This window comes from Spinacia oleracea, chromosome 6 (assembly GCF_020520425.1).
Source record: "Spinacia oleracea cultivar Varoflay chromosome 6, BTI_SOV_V1, whole genome shotgun sequence".
NCBI lineage: Eukaryota > Viridiplantae > Streptophyta > Magnoliopsida > Caryophyllales > Amaranthaceae > Spinacia > Spinacia oleracea.
The window spans coordinates 12,132,779-12,150,203 of NC_079492.1; the positions used below are offsets into that span (position 1 = coordinate 12,132,779).

The window sequence follows — 17,425 nt, forward strand, 5'->3', positions numbered from 1 at the left end:
ACCAATATCAATCATTCCTCAACTTTGCATAATCATTCAAAACCATCAAGCATCATAACTCAAAGCTTCACTATCATTTCTAAGGGTGAAAATAAAACAAAGGCTACTAGGCTTGTAATGTGCTCATAAGAAATGAAGGGGAAAGGCTCAAATGGCTAGCAAGGGGGCAAATGCAAACAAAAATATATGAGAAATAGAAAATAAAGTCCTAAACTAAAACGAAAAATAGTCACCGAAAGAAAATGCCTCTATCGTCCCCTAAAGTAGTTCGGTCGCGTCTCGGGAAGGAAATAGTTAAACTCGGGAGATAAGAAAGTCAATGCCAAGGATCCATGCCACTAAATATGTGTAAACAATGTGTTTGGGCTAATGTGAACATGATCCTCACATGGGAGAAAATACTACTCTCTCCGATTTCAAGTCGCTAGAGAGATCGACACCATCTTACCACAAACCAAGGGTTCAAGACGTATGCTACCCAAAGTTCAACCAACTTTCTTGACACCTAAATCCTAGATTCGGACCAAGACATTGAAAACCGTGCAAACATCTACCAATTAGGAATAAAAGCATTCTAACCTACAAGTTCCAATTTTATTTTCCTAAATCAAGAATAATTCCTAAAAGCTAGAAAAAAACTTGCCTTGACAAAGATCGAAAAGGAAAAAGAAAGAAAGAGAAAAGAGAAAGAAAATAAGGAAAAGAAAAGGAAATAAAAAGAAAAAGAAATTAAAGAAAATCAACTAAACTAATCAAGAAATATGCACAAAATCGCAAAATATTCACAAAATCAAGCAATCCATCACATGGAGATCAAAGTAGCAATCCAAAAAATCAAATCTACCCCAAGCTTGAATTAGGCCATGTCCTCAAGGCCTAAAACGAAACTAGGAGGGGCACAACTACCCATCCAACTAATGCCCCGCAAGAAATATGCCCGATCCCAAAGAATGCATGAGAGTTAGAATGATATTACCGGAAATGTCGTGGGAGCAAGTCCCGCAAAGAACCGTAATAACGAACGAACTCACCAATAAGAATAGCCGGACATGGCAAAGATGGATGCAAAGATTTCCACATCAAGAAAGCTTGGGGCACACAAAAACTTCAAAAATCAAGAAAAATTAGTATACATGGGCCAAATGGCCAACACCCACGGGTTGCCTCCCGAGAAGCGCTCTTTTTACGTCATTAGCTTGACGACTTTTACCTCTAGTAAGTACCCCGACAACGATCGCAATAGTTTGTCATATGCAATGGCAAACATATCCAATAGTAACAAGTAGGCAAGAGTCAAATGAGATGCAAGCACAAAGTAGAATGCAACTCTATGCCTACGGGGTGTGGGGTGCCAAGAGTAGGAAAAATCAAAAGCAAAAGTAAGAAAATAAGAAGAAAAATCAAAAGGAGAAAGAGAAAAAGGGAAAAGAGAAGCCTCATGCTCCTCGACGAACTCTTTTTGGGTGGCAAGAGAGCCAATTTCCTCAATATTGTTCAAACAAGGCATAGGGGAGTGAATAGGGGGTGGAAAATCCTCAAGTGGTGGGGTTCGGAGAAAATAAGGAAGTGAGATGGGAAAGGATGGATAAATCTCGAGTTTCTTGATTTGGAAAGGGGTATGAGGGAAGGGAGTGGGAACACAAGTTTCACAAACAACTTCACTCACTTCACAAGGAGCACAAGAAATCTCAACAAGGGATCTTTCAACCAAAATCTCATCATCAACTTCATCACAAATCTCAGAATCATCCAAAACCACCAAATTAGGTGATTCACACTCAATGACATCCTCACTAGAACTATCACATCCCAAATGAACCAAATCATTCTCAATATTCAATGGGCAATCATCAATGGGGTGAGAGTCACTTTCGCTCAAGGGAGGGGAGGAGGGAGAAAGAGGAACAACCTCTAAGTTCAATACCTCACCATTTTCAACATCATTCCCATCACTAGATTGATTATCATCCTTAGCATAACATGAATCGTAATCATAATCATCATCATCAATATAATTGCGACACGGACAAGATTTTGAAAATTCACAATGCAAGGAGTTTTGAGAATCAACATGGGGAGAATGGTTGTCATCAAGCTCATGAGCATTAGCATTAGAAACATGAGGGAAATCATTGACATTCATGCAAGGATGCGAAAGATCACGAGAATAAGCATGAGAGTCAAAATATTGAACTCTAGCAAACCACGTAAAGAAAGGCATGGCATCTCTCCAATGCATGTGTTGAAGCTCTCCATTACAATTGGATTGAAGAATCTCAAATGTTTCCCTATTTACACCATTATATATGACATTACAAGTGTCCCAAGCCGTTAAACCATTAAGAGTTCCATGGGTGTGACGATATTCAATCACCGCATTTACTCTATTAAAATACATCCAAAATGGTTCATGAACACCTTGAGGAAATGAGAAAACTCTTGACATTTTTTTATTTATTTTATATGAAAACGAAAAGAAAAGAAAAAGAACTAGACTAGTGAACTAGAATGAAAAAACAAACAATGATGCCATTCCCTGGCAACGGCGCCATTTTGACAAGCGATTTTCGCGTCGTTATACGAAAACCACCTAATCAAACAAAATTTATAGAAACACCTAACTAACCAACTATATTGATTATAGCACTAAGTTCGGGATCATCCCAAGGGAACGGTGAGAATGAGTTTAACAAAATCAAGCTAGCTTAGAAGAGGAGAGTAAATTGGATTATACTATCTAACAATTCTACACTAATTAACAAGTTAAACAATAGGGAAAGAGCTAGGGGAATTGGGGTTCCGCTTGGGTTTATTAGGGGAGGACAAAGATTCAATCACTAAGATGTTGCAAAGACATGATAATTAGGGGAAAAACTGGTAATGTTGCATTCACCACCTTTCGGATAAAATGCATTGAGTTGCCTAATCCGAGGGAGAGCTTTCGCATGACCCTTAGACTAGGTGACTACCAATTAGAACTAGTTCATCCACATGCTCACACTAATTCACAATTTCTTGCCAAACTAACATGAAATATTCCAATTAATCCAACTAGAAATAGCATTCGCGACTACTAATCTAACTAGACATGGAAATCCTTATCATCAAATCACAATTTAATCACAACATCAACATGAATTCTCTTCTAAAGTCCCCTAATTCATTCCCAAGCTTCCCCCCTAACCCTAGCAAGTAACTACTCACAAGCCATAAAAGGGATCAACAAGCTAAACTTGAAATTCAAACAAAGAACCATCACAATTGAGCAAAATTCAAAGAAATTACCAAAATCAAACAAGCATGTAGTGGGAATTATGGGTATGAAAAACATCAACAAAAATAACAAAGAGAAACAAGTTGAAGAACGAAATTCAAAGGACAAGAGGAAAGAGGAAAGAAATTACTTGAAGCTTCAAAGAATTCTACAAATTGAAGTTGGGTACCAAAGCAATAAGATTATCTAAGTGTTTATCTCTCTAAAAAACCCTAAAAACTGAAAACTAAGAGCAATAAAAATGAATGTCCTCTAAAGGTGGGGAAGAGGGGGTATTTATACCCTTTCCCGAAAAAGAACAAAAGAAAAGTAAATATTTCGAATCCGGACAATGGTGCGGGCGCGCCAAAAAAAGGTGCGGGCGCACAAACGAGGGTCTTCAAGGGCGCACCCTCATTGGGTGTGGACGCACCGATGAGTGAGAGAAAATGGGCAAAAACCAGATCTGACTTGGGTGCGGGCGCACCACATTTTGGGCGGGCGCGCGCCTCTGAGGCGTTTGAGGCGAAGGGAGGCTCAACATGAAGTTGGTTGTGCAAATTTGGTGAAGGTGCGGGTGCAGCCCTTTCTGGTGCGGGTGCACCTTCACAGAAACGTCATTTCACACCTTAGACATAATGTCTTGGAAATCTGCTGAAATGGAGCTTCCCTTCAGGTGCGGGCGCGGCGGGTTTGGCGCGGGCGCACCTTTCTACATTCATGCTCAACTTGCTTTTTCCATTCTCAACTCCATCAAATCCTAGAAAAATCAAACAAAAACGAAATAAAACCAAAGAAAAGTGAACTAAACTAATTAATATACACTACAAATTCAATTAAAACTAAAAAGTAAGCGAAATCATGAAGCAAAAAGGGAAAATAAGAACGGAAATTATAAGAAAATAATAAGAAAATAAAGGTTTAGAGCGACATAAATGTCGCTCATCACTACGAGATTCCCAAAATATTTGTTAGAAAGTTTCAATATGCACTAGCTACAAAGATCGTTAATGATCAACGTCTAGAAGATCATTTTCTTCCCACGTGTCCCCATCTGCGCCATATACCTTTTAATTGCAAAACACTCTCCCTACAGAATACACAAACAACTGAGTATTGGAAAATAGGAATTTCATTTCCACAATTTGAAATTTCAACTGAGTATTTTTACAATGAAAAAAAAGCAAAATATTCAATAAAATCTGAAACTAGTTTTGGATTCTTATACGAAGTATTTTCCATTTCATTTGAAGGTTTCAATGAATTATTTTACAAAAAAAAAAAAAAAAGGTTCAATACACAACTAATTGATGAATGAAACCAATATGACAATCCATCCATCTATCAATTCCCTTTCAACAAATCTCAATCTCGCCTAATGCAAACAAGCTTTAATTTTCTCACTCCTTAATCCCACGAAGCCCAAACACTATTTCCTCCAAATTTTGGTCGACCTCTCCGGCCCCTAAGTCCGTAACCCTAATCTCGGGGCCTCGAACCACTGTTCTTCACCAGAATTTGTTAATTCAAAGGACTTACGGCCACCGTAGTATCTCAGCTTATCATACAAAACAACTTTAACCTATCAAACTAGCAGAAATTTTCAGATCAAAGTGACAGAATTAATGAAGGTTTAAAGACATATAGGAGAGAGAATTACACAGGGAGAGAAGTATCTTTCGCCACTAACAGATCCTTTATCTCCACGCCCTCTAGGAGCACCACCTTGTCCTCTACCTTTGCCTGCACTTTTCTTGCTCTTAGTGATATCTTCTAAAGACATATCCAAAGCTTTATCCATAAGAAAAAAGATTTAAAAGGAACAGCTGCTATCGCAAGTTGAGTGATAAACCCTGAAAATGCACTAAGTTAATTACAAATCGACCTAGCATTTAATTATAATTGAAATGAACATTAACTGGTATGGAAGACCATGTAAATGCAAGTATAAATTACAGAAGAATAATGAACTACGCAATTAATTATAATCGATGACAAACATTTTCAATAACAACCAATACAAATCAACCAGCGGAATAATGGCAACATATACGATGAATGTTAAAATCCCTCATGAATAATTGAACAATAGAGATACAACACAGATACCAAACAACCCATACTCTACAAATGGTACCAAATTATATAGTCATGTAATCTGAAGATCTCAAATAAGAAAATTTCAGACCCATACTCGAGAAACAAGGTGACAAATTAAATTGCAAAGCATTCAAAAAAAAATTAACGAAATCTGCCCTAAATTCAATAAAATCGAACGAAATAGCAGTAAAAAAAACATAACAAAAGAACCCTAAAATTATCAGAATCGTATTCGCAACAAAAAAAAACACGCAAATATCATCAAATACATAAAATCAAATGGAAAACCATAAATCAACCCTAAAAACAACCAAATCGCACAAACATTATAAATCAAAACAATTCGAAGAAAGCAAAGAGTTTGAAAATTGAATCCCTACAACAATGAATGAATGAAGCGAAGGCAAAACGTCGAGCGCAGCAGGAGGTCGGCGACTTTTTCTCTCTTCCGCCCTTTCTTTTTCTCTCTATAGATCGGGGTTAAATACTAACGAAAAAATCGAAAGATAGCGCGGTATCCTTAAATGCTGAAGTCTGAAGCACCATTGAGAAGTTGCTTGGAGGAGAGAAAAAATGGATCTGATTGTTGAAAGAGGAGGAAGAAAGAGAAAACCAGGTCGAAGGAGGAAAGAAATGAATGGCAGAGCCAAAAGAGAAAAACGGAAGTAAAGAAAGGAAAAGATGGGAGGGCATAAACGTCTGCACACTTTCCGCAAGTTAAAGACAAAAAATAAAATAAGGCACAAAATTATGAGTAAGAAACTGGTTTTGAAAGATCTCCGGTTTCTTTGATTCTTTCTTAATTATAATATTATCTAAGAAACTATATTTTCAGGTACAGGGTTTCTTATATTTTTCCTAAGAAACCACACTTCTAAGATAATTGGTTTCTTTATCTAAGTAACCTAATAAGTGACTTATGCGGTGCCCAAGCAATGGTTCCTTATCCCATTTTTGTAGTAGTGCTTGGTAATCATTATACCTTCTTCTGTCTGCTGCAAAAGCATGACTCTCATGTTGTACAGGAGCACTAATTTCCTTCTGTCTTTCTTCTTATGCCAACATCCTATATGCATGTGATAGTGTTGGGAGTGGTTGCATGAGTAAGTTGCCTCTAGCTGCAGCTAAATGCTCTCCTAATTTCATAAGAAACTGCATTAGCCTTTGTTCTTGTTGCATCTTGAAGATCTTTTGTGTCAAATTGCAGGTGCATAAGTTGTAGGTACAAGTTGGTAGAGGATTTGCTGCACTGATGTTGTCCCAAATTGACTTGATCTCAGTAAAGAATTCTGCTACATTATGTGAGCCTTGTGTGATGTCTGATGCTTGTCTTTCAAGAGCATAAAGTTGTGGACCAGAAACAAACCCAAATCTGTCCTCTAGGTCAAGCCATATCTCTCTAGCAGTGTTGAAATACAACACACTCTTAGATATCACTGAATCCAGGTAAAACAATAACCATGAGATCATCATGTCATTGCATCTCAACCATGCTTCATATGTTATATCAGTAGGATCAGGTTTTGGCAATCTTCCATTCACAAAGCCTAGTTTATTTTTGGAAGACATAGAGATCATCATACTCCTTCTCCAATCTCCATATCCTTCTCCCTTAAACTTCACTGAAACCAACTGATTTGCAGTGTTATCTGTAGGATGCAGATAAAAAGGCCTTGCAGGATCTAATTGATTAGGTGGTAAATTCTGTGTTGTCATTTGTAAGATTTTTTAAAAATTTTCTCAGGAATGATTTGAATATTTTGTATGAGGAAAAATGTAATCAAAAGAGTTTTTATGTGTTAATCTAGATGAATTAGATCAACAATTTTCTGGTTAATAGGTTTGGACTAAAAACAAGGAAAAACTGATCGAACAATTGATCGATCAATTTCAGGAAAAAGGAAACAGGTAATACTAGAGTCTAATCACTGATGTAAGCACAGAATCAATCAACTATTGCACTATTCAGAAAGAATCAAGGAGAAACATGTAATATTGTTGCAGAAATCGAAATCAGGTGAACATACCCTCAAGAACAAGATACTGAGTTTCTGGAATCAATTGTATCTACGAATTTAGAAGTTGCTACTGATTTAGGATCTTCAATCACTGCTCTGATACCATGTTGAAAACTGAAATCATGATCAAAACAAATACAGAAAACTTTGTGGCTCCACTGCAGTATAACAGACTGCTAGAAAGAGTAATATTATTGCAATTAGGAAACGGATTACATGCTAAGAAGATTAGGAGAGTTAGTTCTAATACAAGCTACATAACTAACTATATATACTCCTGACTTGGTGTGCTGTCACAACCAATCACAATACAGGAAATAATTCTCAGCCAATCACAAGGCTTTACCAATTAGAGGAAAATAAGACAGCTGGCACATGGCTGACAATGTAACAGAAAACGGCTACATGGGTATCAATCCTCTGTGTGCAAGTCCAGCATTGTAATTCTGACTCAATGGCTGCTCCACTGTGTTGTCAACAGTTGCAGTATCACCAACAGAACTCATACAACACATGTTTAATTCTAAATTCCAACAAATAAAAATAAAAATAATGTATATGTAACCGGATTAAGATGTTCCATTCACACTAAAAAGTACTACGGAGTACCTAAAAGTTTACTATAATAAACTTTAATTTTCTAATCAATAAAATGATACGATCGAGTTAAACTGGCATTAAATAGTCTAATTAGAAACTACTTTACCACTCTACCAAACCCGGATCCTACTATATGTACACCTAGTGTACAAGTGTCACGGTCCGAATGTTTTGGGCACCGGGCCGTGCGGCGCGCTCCTACCTAGAGGGCGGTAGGGACGCAAGCCTTGTGCGGAACGAGTTCAACGGGGCTCGTGAAGCACGAGCAACCAAGGTTTCTGAGAATGAACGCTCTTGTCTTTTGACGACAAGAAGGGACGTGGACGCCGATCGGGCACTTGTGTGCGCACAGCAGTCACAAGTGGGACCGACGACGCGAGTGTATCTGTTTGAGGGACTTTGTTGAGGCAAGTAAGCTTAAAAACGAGCGACAGCACAATATCAATAAAGGCACACAACAACGCAAGTGATTAAGCAAAGGCAACTTCTGGTGAGAGGTACTGAGTCATACCCCTCATAGAGGTTTATTTTGAATTAGCTAAAAGAACCCAGTGAACACTGGAATGACAGTAACATAATAATCTTATCTAAAGCCTAGAAACTTCAAAGAAAAGTCCTAGAAAGTTTAGATAAGATCAATACAAGGGAAATTAAGAAAAGTACAATGCAAGGAAGGTTGGATTCTAACATCCTCCCCCACTAAAGATGTCGACGTCCTCGACGACTTACAAGATTACAAAAGAACTAAAGAAAGCAATAAATAGAGAAGCTGCTTCAGTCTTCAGTTGAGGTGGTTCCGCGCTGGCGGAGCCTGATGTTGGCGCGGGTGCTGATGTTGCGGTTAGAATCTTCTTCATCTGGGTGGTAGGGTTTGAGCCTACTAACATGGAACACCGGATGTATCTTCATCCATGTAGGAGGGTCAACCTTGTAAGCACTCTTCCCAATCCGTTTAGTGATGCGGATGGGGCCTTCATATTTTCTGATGAGCCTGCGGTCTCTGCCTCGGAGGAACCTTAGTTGTTCCGGCAATACCTTCACCATTACCATATCTCCCACATCAAACTCGACTGGCCTTCTGTTTTGATCGGCCCATTTCTTCATGCGCTTCGATGCTCGTTCTAGATAGGCACGAGCAATTTCAGTATTCTGTTCCCATTCTTTTGTGAACTCTCGAGCTTGACGGCTTCTCCCATCTTCGGTTCCCGCTACCGTGTGTGGTAGGAGGGGTTGTTGGCCAGTTACCAACTCAAAAGGGCTTGTATTCGACGCAGAGCTTTTCTGAGCATTGAAGCAGAGTTGTGCCACATCAAGGAGCCTGACCCAATCTTTCTGGTTGGCACTCACAAAGTGACGCAGATATTCCTCCAGTAGTCCGTTGAATCTCTCAGTTTGCCCGTCCGACTGGGGATGGTGACTTGATGACATATTCAGCGCCGACCCCATCATTTGGAACAATTCTGACCAAAAGATACTTGTGAATCTAGGATCTCTGTCACTGACAATGTTCTTCGGCAAACCCCAATACTTCACTATATGCTTGAAGAATAGAGCAGCAGTTTCTTCAGCACCACATGTCTTATGTATCGGTACAAATGTGGCATACTTGGAAAACCGATCAACTACTACCATTACAGAGCAAAACTGGTCCACTTTCGGTAATCCACTGATGAAGTCCATCGAGACACTCTCCCATGGCCGAGTGGGGACGGGGAGTGGCTCCAGTAGGCCTCCAGGTTTCTGTTTATCAATCTTATCTTGTTGGCACACGAGACAAGTCTTCGTATAGCCCATCACATCTTCTTTCATTCCAGGCCAGTAATAGCCCAAGGAGAGCAAGCTGAGGGTTCTCTGCCAACCGGGGTGACCTGCCCACAAGGTATCGTGACATTCTTTCAAGAGCATTCGGCGAAGGCCTCCAGATTTCGGGATGAACAGCTTGTAGCCTTTGGTGTATATAAGATCATCTTCTATCCAAAAGCGTCTGGTCTTCCCCTCTTCTATCATCTTCTTTATGGTGTCCGTCATAGGATCCCCCGCAAGATGCTGCTTGACTTGATCTTTGACAGATGTGGCCACGTTGCTTGCGGACAACGGAGCAAGTCTTCGCAAAGGAGCTAGGTCGGCACGCCGACTTAGGGCATCTGCAACTTTGTTGCTCACTCCAGTTCGATATGTAAATTCTACATCGAACTCTGCAAGTAACTCCTGCCATCGAGCCTGTCTACCTGTCAGTTTGGGCTGGGTGAGGAAGTGGCTTGCAGCTGTGTTGTCCGTGCGGACGATGAACTTCGAGCCCAACAAGTAATGTCTCCATCCTCTCAAACAATGAACGATGGCAAGAAGTTCCTTCTCTTGTGCAGCATACTTTCTCTCAGCCCCATTCAACTTTCGACTCTCGAACGCAACTGGATGCCCTTCTTGCAAGAGCACTCCCCCGAGAGCAAAATCGGATGCGTCTGTTTCTACCACAAAGGGTTTGTTGATGTCGGGGAGAGCCAATACTGGTTCTTTCATCACTGCTTCTTTCAACTTGCGAAATGCCACTTGATGGGTCTCCGCCCATTGCCAGGAGTTGTCTTTTCGCAACAAGTCTGTGAGAGAACTAGCTATCTCCGAGTAACCCTTTATGAATCTTCGATAGTAATTAGCTAGTCCCAAGAACGACCGTAGTTCAGAGGCGTTCTTTGGGGCTTGCCAATCACGTATAGCTTGAATTTTCTTCGGATCCATTCTGATACGGCCAGCTCCTACAAAGTGACCAAGGAAGCCAATCTCTGCCTGCGCGAACGCGCACTTCTCCCGCTTCACAAACAAGTGATGTTCTCTTAGTTTCTCGAACACCTTCCTCAGATGCTCAATGTGTTCTTCAAGTGTCTTGCTGTAGATCACAATGTCGTCCAAGTATACCACTACAAACTTGTCGAGGTATTCATGGAAGACTTGATTCATGAGTGTGCAGAATGTGGCTGGAGCATTGGTTAGCCCGAAGGGCATGACGAGCCATTCGAACGCTCCGTATCTCGTAACACATGCTGTCTTTGGTTCGTCGCCTTGAGCGATCCGAACTTGATGGTACCCCGACCTCAAGTCTAACTTAGTGAAGTAGACTGCATCCCCCAACTGGTCGAACAAGTCTGCCACTAGTGGAATTGGATAGTGGTTCCTCACAGTCACCTTGTTCAGCGCCCTATAATCGATGCACAAGCGGAGACTACCGTCTTGTTTCTTCTGGAATAGGACCGGAGCACCATAGGGTGCCTTAGAAGGGCGGACAAATCCACCTCTCAGCAAATCATCTAGCTGTCTTCGCAGTTCGGCAAGCTCTGGAGGAGCCATTCGATACGGACCTCGTGCCGGAGGCTTGGCTCCGTGCACTAGCTCAATTTCGTGATCAATGGCCCTCCTCGGCGGGAGAACTTTCGGAAGTTCCTCCGGAAGGATATCAGCAAACTCTCTAAGTAAGTCCATGAGATCTGGTGGTGTATCTCCTTGTGTTTCATCGTCTTTCATCGACAGGGTAGCGAGGAATGTAGGTTCATTCATCTTGAGCCCTTTCTTCAACTGCATGGCTGATAAAAGAGGCCCCTTTTGTTTCTTCGTCTCTTTGCCAGGGGCACATGTCTTGAGGAGGCAAGGTTGTTGCCCTGCCACTAGTAAGGAACCCAGGTGCGGCATCGGGACGGCTTTGCTGGCACGGAAGAAATCCATGCCCAACACCAGATTGAAGTCGTCCATAGTCGCCACTGTGAAGTTGAGATGTCCACTCCAGTCTCCCAGCTGGGTGGGAACATTCTTTGCAATGCCGTGAATGGGCCTCGCTGCCGAGTTGACAGTTTTCATTTTCCCCCCTTCACGCATCAACTTTAACCCGAGTCTTTTTGCTTCGCTTTCAGTAACGAAGTTGTGAGTGGCACCTGTATCTACCATAGCTCGGGCTCTCTTCCCATTCACCTGGACTTCTACATACATCAATTCAGTACTGTGGGGTTTTTCTCCTTGAGATTCTTTTCCCATGGCATACATCATGTGGACGGCCCCCAGCTTTGATGGCTCCTCTTCATCATACTCCGACTCTTCTCTATCATCCTGTGGAGTCGACTCTGAAGTGGTCATGGCGGACAACTTCTTCTGCAAACTGTCAATTTCTCCTTTGTGCTTGCATTCAAACCATTTGTGTGGTCCACGACACAATATGCAAGTGAGGGTTTTGTTCCACGACGAAGATCCGGACTGAGCTCCCCCTTTATTGGAAGAGGAGGGACCGCCACTCCTCCGTGATTCTTCTCCCCCACCTCGGTACTTGTTCCCCACACTGTTGGAACTAGCTTGGGAGCCATTCCCAGAAATCTTAGGAGTGCTCGCTGCAGAGTTGTTGTTCCCCTTCTTCTGAGCGGGTGCTCTATCGGACGAGTAATCCATCAACCTTTCTGCTGCCGCAATGGCCCCTGATAAGGTGTCAACTTTTGAGCGCCAGATTTCACGCTGAGCCCACTCCTTCAATCCCTTGACGAAGTTGAATAACCGATCCTTCTCGGTCATGTCTTTAATGTCGAGCATGCACGCGGAGTACTCCTTCACGTACTCTCGGATGGATCCCTTATGTTTCAAGGTTGTTAGCTTCGTCCGAGCAATGAATTCTGTGTTTTCAGGGTAAAATTGGGATATGAGCTCTGCCTTGAACTCTTCCCATGTATCAATCACCACCTTCTTGGCTTGGATGTCGGCGTATTTACACCGCCACCAGAGTTTAGCATCATCCGCCAAATACATTGTTGCAGTGTCCACCATCAGATTGTCCTTCAGTTGGCATATCCTGAAGTATTGCTCCATGTCGAAGATGAAGTTGTCGACCTCTTTGGAGTCCCTCGCACCACAGAAGGTACGAGGCTTGGGTGGCTTGATTCGGCTTGTACCGCCCCCACTAGTGTCTCTGTTAGCACGCATCAGAGTAGCGCACTTGTCCTGCGAGTCATCCACCATCCCTTGTAGATAGTTGAGATGCTCGCGCAATGAGTCTCTTTCAATTTTCAGTTCTTCGACGTCGGCCTCAAGATCGTCTATCCGCTTATCCTGCTTGATGACGATCTTTTCGGTCTGGGTCCATGATTCAGACTTGCCCTCCAGCCAGGCTAGTCTCTCTAGTATTGCTTCCATCTTGAGGTGCTCCCTCGGGTCTCTCGGGTCTAGATTTGAGCCTTGGCTCTGATACCAACTGTCACGGTCCGAATGTTTTGGGTACCGGGCCGTGCGGCGCGCTCCTACCTAGAGGGCGGTAGGGACGCAAGCCTTGTGCGGAACGAGTTCAACGGGGCTCGTGAAGCACGAGCAACCAAGGTTTCTGAGAATGAACGCTCTTGTCTTTTGACGACAAGAAGGGACGTGGACGCCGATCGGGCACTTGTGTGCGCACAGCAGTCACAAGTGGGACCGACGACGCGAGTGTATCTGTTTGAGGGACTTTGTTGAGGCAAGTAAGCTTAAAAACGAGCGACAGCACAATATCAATAAAGGCACACAACAACGCAAGTGATTAAGCAAAGGCAACTTCTGGTGAGAGGTACTGAGTCATACCCCTCATAGAGGTTTATTTTGAATTAGCTAAAAGAACCCAGTGAACACTGGAATGACAGTAACATAATAATCTTATCTAAAGCCTAGAAACTTCAAAGAAAAGTCCTAGAAAGTTTAGATAAGATCAATACAAGGGAAATTAAGAAAAGTACAATGCAAGGAAGGTTGGATTCTAACAACAAGGCATCGGACAATAATAGAGTGACCCTAAGGGTTGGTAACCCTTTTAATATTGAATTTTGATTGGTTACAAATACATTGAAACTTTACATACAACACTTTTTCTCTCCAATTAATTATGCTTACATATTATTTTATGTTATATGTATCTTAGGGGTTGCCAACCCTTAGGGTCAACCAAACATTTTCCAGAATCTTGAACACTAGGTGTACATGTAGCCTTTTCCACCAAACCCAACACAAGCAAATTGATGTTTTAATTTACTCTTTCCTTTATTCATTTGACTTATAGTTTTCTCCACATTAACCACTTCTTCTACAATCTTTGAATTATTAATTAAAAACGACCCGCGACCAAATTTGAATACATTAATTAAGCTTTGAAATATATTGAAACCTACCAATAAGTAGACCATGTCAACACAATATAATGTGATTAATGATGTCTACATGACGACGTGGCCCAGCCCGGCCCGTTAATAAAATCCTTTATTTTTGTAGTTATTATCAATCTTATCATCACTAATTCTAAAAAAATTCGTATTATTTGTTTTCATGGGGAGAAATCTGTGTGTTTTTACCATACTTTTGAGCTCCCAATTTTTTTGTTTTCGTGCTACGGTAGTCTTCGAGGGTCAAGAATGTTCTAGCTATGGTAATTACAACGAGGGAAGCATCTATCAACGAAACCTCAACCGCCTTTTATAAACTTTCTCCTCCCAAGCGTCATCCCGGAGGTTTCACAACTCCACCTCGGGAGATTCATCTAACAAAGTGTACGGCCTTTATCAATGTCGAGAGGATTTCACCCTAGAAGTCTGTAACGAGTGTATCCAAATCGCGACGAAAAAACTTACACAAGCATGTTCTTGGTACGGTGAAGGTATTATATGGTACGATCAGTGTATGTTAAGGTACGCAAATCGTTCGAGTTTCTCCTTGTGCGAGACATCTCCAAAACAAGCCCCGTATTACGATGATAGTGTCTCGAATTATAATTTATTTCTCCCCGTTGTAAATAAAACGATGGCGAATGTTACAAGTCAGGCTACTCGGGGACATTTTGCAAGCACGTACGCGAATTGGACGTCGATCGATAAAATGTACTGTTTTGCTCTTTGCACTGATGATATAGATGAGTTTAATTGTAAGAACTGTTTGGCAATTGGTTTTACCGAGATATCTGGATATTATAACATAAGTACGGGGGTAACGGTGTTCTATCCAAGTTTTTTTTTTTTTGCTAGGCAAGCAAGATCGAATAATATTAAGTTCAAAACAGATTTACAACCTAAACTAACTCAAGGATGAAACAAACCAACTAGGTTGGACCATTCCATCAAAGAGCTAGAAACAGAAAGCTATCTTACAGAGTAGCAAACCACAAGCTATCTCTCCTAGATACATGTTTAGATAAAACTACCAAAATTCGATCTCTAACATTTTGCTTAACTCTAGCTACCATATTCTGAACAGTTGGAAAGGAAGCATTCCAAAAACAACCATTCCTACTTGACCAAACAGCATACACTGCAGCAGCTAGCATTGCAAAGCTAACCTGCCTTCTAAACTTTGACAGTCTGCCATGAGCAATACACCTCATGAGCTGCTTCAGATTACCAGTGGAATAAGTAATCCCTAACCAAGCTTTGAGAGCACTAATGCATCTGCTGCTATAGGGACAAGCAAAGAACAGATGCTTATGATCTTCATCAGCTTGTCCACAAATCAGACAACTTGCAGTATTACTAACACCAAATCTTGCCAATTTTGCAGTGGTTTGAAGCCTGTCCTGCACTGCCAACCAACATATGAATCTATGCTTAGGGATATTCAGCCTATTCCACACCATATTATCCCACTGAATCACAGGTTTTGGACCAATAATTTTCTCATAAACTGTTTTCACAGAATAATGAGGCATAGCAGCTAACTCAGTTTGAGTATAGACTAGTTTCAACCTCTCTTTTATGGCACAAATCTTCTTCCAATACCAGCTAGCAGAAGCTACAGGTTTATACTCCCACCAATCCCCATCCTTAATGTACACAGCATGAACCCATTTGATCCAAACATTATCCTGCTTGGAAGCAATGGCCCAAACATATTTTCCAATGCTTGCAATATTCCATCTGATAACATCTCTAAATCCAAGTCCACCTTGCTTCTTATCACAACATGAACTTTCCCAAGAAATGTTACTGTTTTTCTGACTATAAGCTTGCCCACTCCAGAGAAATGCTCTACAAACTTTAGTAACTTCCTGCAGTACTTTCTTGGGTAAAATAAATACCTGAGCCCAGTACATATGAATACTCATCAACACAGAATTAATGAGCTGCATTCTTGCTGTGTAGGAAAGATTCCTTGAACTCCAGACTTTAATCCTAGCAACCATCTTATCCACTAAGACATCACATTGAGCAGCAGAAATTCTTTTAGCACAGATGGGAACACCTAAGTACTTAAAAGGAAGCTGACTCCTAGTAAAACCAGAAACATTGACAATTCTGTTGATTTCATTCTCAGCCATACCACAGCAGTAGATAGCTGACTTCTGCTTGTTGGCTAACAAACCAGAAGAGTTGGAGAACAGCTTAAAGGCTTGAAGCAGAAGATACACAGAGGGGAACTCACCTTTACTACACAAGATTAGATCATCAGCAAAACATAGATGAGTGAGCTTAAGTTCTTTGCATCTAGGATGAAACTGGAATTGAGACAACTCACTCATTTTGTAGAGAATTCTGGACAGGTACTCCATGCAGATCACAAACAGAAGGGGAGACATGGGATCACCTTGTCTTAAACCCCTTTTTGACTTGAAAAAGCCATGCATTGTGCCATTAAGCATTAGAGAGAACTTAGGGGTGGTCACACACTCCATTACAAGAGCCACAAAAGCTACAGGAAAACCCAGCTGTACCAACATTTCTTGCAGGAAATCCCAATCAACTGTGCCATATGCTTTTTGAAGATCAATCTTCATCATACAACTTGGTTTAGCACTCTTCCTACCATACTGTTTTACCAAATCCTGAACCACCATGATATTATGCACTATGTATCTGCCATGCACAAACCCCCCTTGATTCTCAATGATCAAATCTGGTAATACTTGCCTCAATCTGCTACAGATCACCTTAGTAATGCATTTATACAGAGTATTGCAACAGGATATAGGTCTGAATTCACTCACATTCTTTGGACATTTAGTCTTAGGAATGAGAGTAATGACTGTATGATTTAACTCCTTAAGCAACCTGCCTTGTTGGAGGACATCCAGCACAGCACTGACAACATCATCACCAACAATGCTCCAAGCATCTTTATAGAAGTAGGATCCATACCCATCAGGCCCTGGTGCTTTCCTACCAGGAATAGAGAACAAAGCTTTCTTCACCTCATCAGCTGTATAAGGAGCATTTAGAATATTTCTATGAGCATCTGTAATCAATGGACCAGCTTGGACAATATGACTAAGAACAGGTCTTCTATCAGTGTGAGTAGTACCCAACAAAGTTGTGTAATAATCCAAGAAAGCTTGAGAGATATCAGCAGGGTTATCTCTCCAAATCCCATCCATGCCATGAATGCTGTAAACTTGGTTATGATTATTCCTAGCTTTGATACTCTGATGGAAGAGGGAGGTATTTTCATCACCATCCCTAATCCATGAAACCTTTGCCTTCTGTTTCAA

At 41.2% G+C, this 17,425-nt stretch overlaps 1 protein-coding gene and 1 pseudogene across 1 annotated transcript; one reads left to right on the top strand and one right to left on the bottom strand.

The window, feature by feature from the left end:
• Positions 1–6,406: 6,406 nt before the first annotated feature.
• Positions 6,407–7,886, bottom strand: LOC130462931 (uncharacterized). The gene is made up of 3 exons (XM_056831922.1): positions 7,777–7,886; positions 7,398–7,485; positions 6,407–7,057 (listed from the first exon to the last, which is right to left on the bottom strand). The coding sequence occupies exons 1-3, from the start codon at positions 7,884–7,886 to the stop codon at positions 6,407–6,409; spliced, it is 849 nt and encodes a 282-aa protein (XP_056687900.1).
• A 6,282-nt stretch (positions 7,887–14,168) lies between these two features.
• On the top strand, positions 14,169–15,036 carry LOC130462932 (cysteine-rich repeat secretory protein 9-like; annotated as a pseudogene).
• The last annotated feature ends 2,389 nt before the right edge of the window (positions 15,037–17,425 follow it).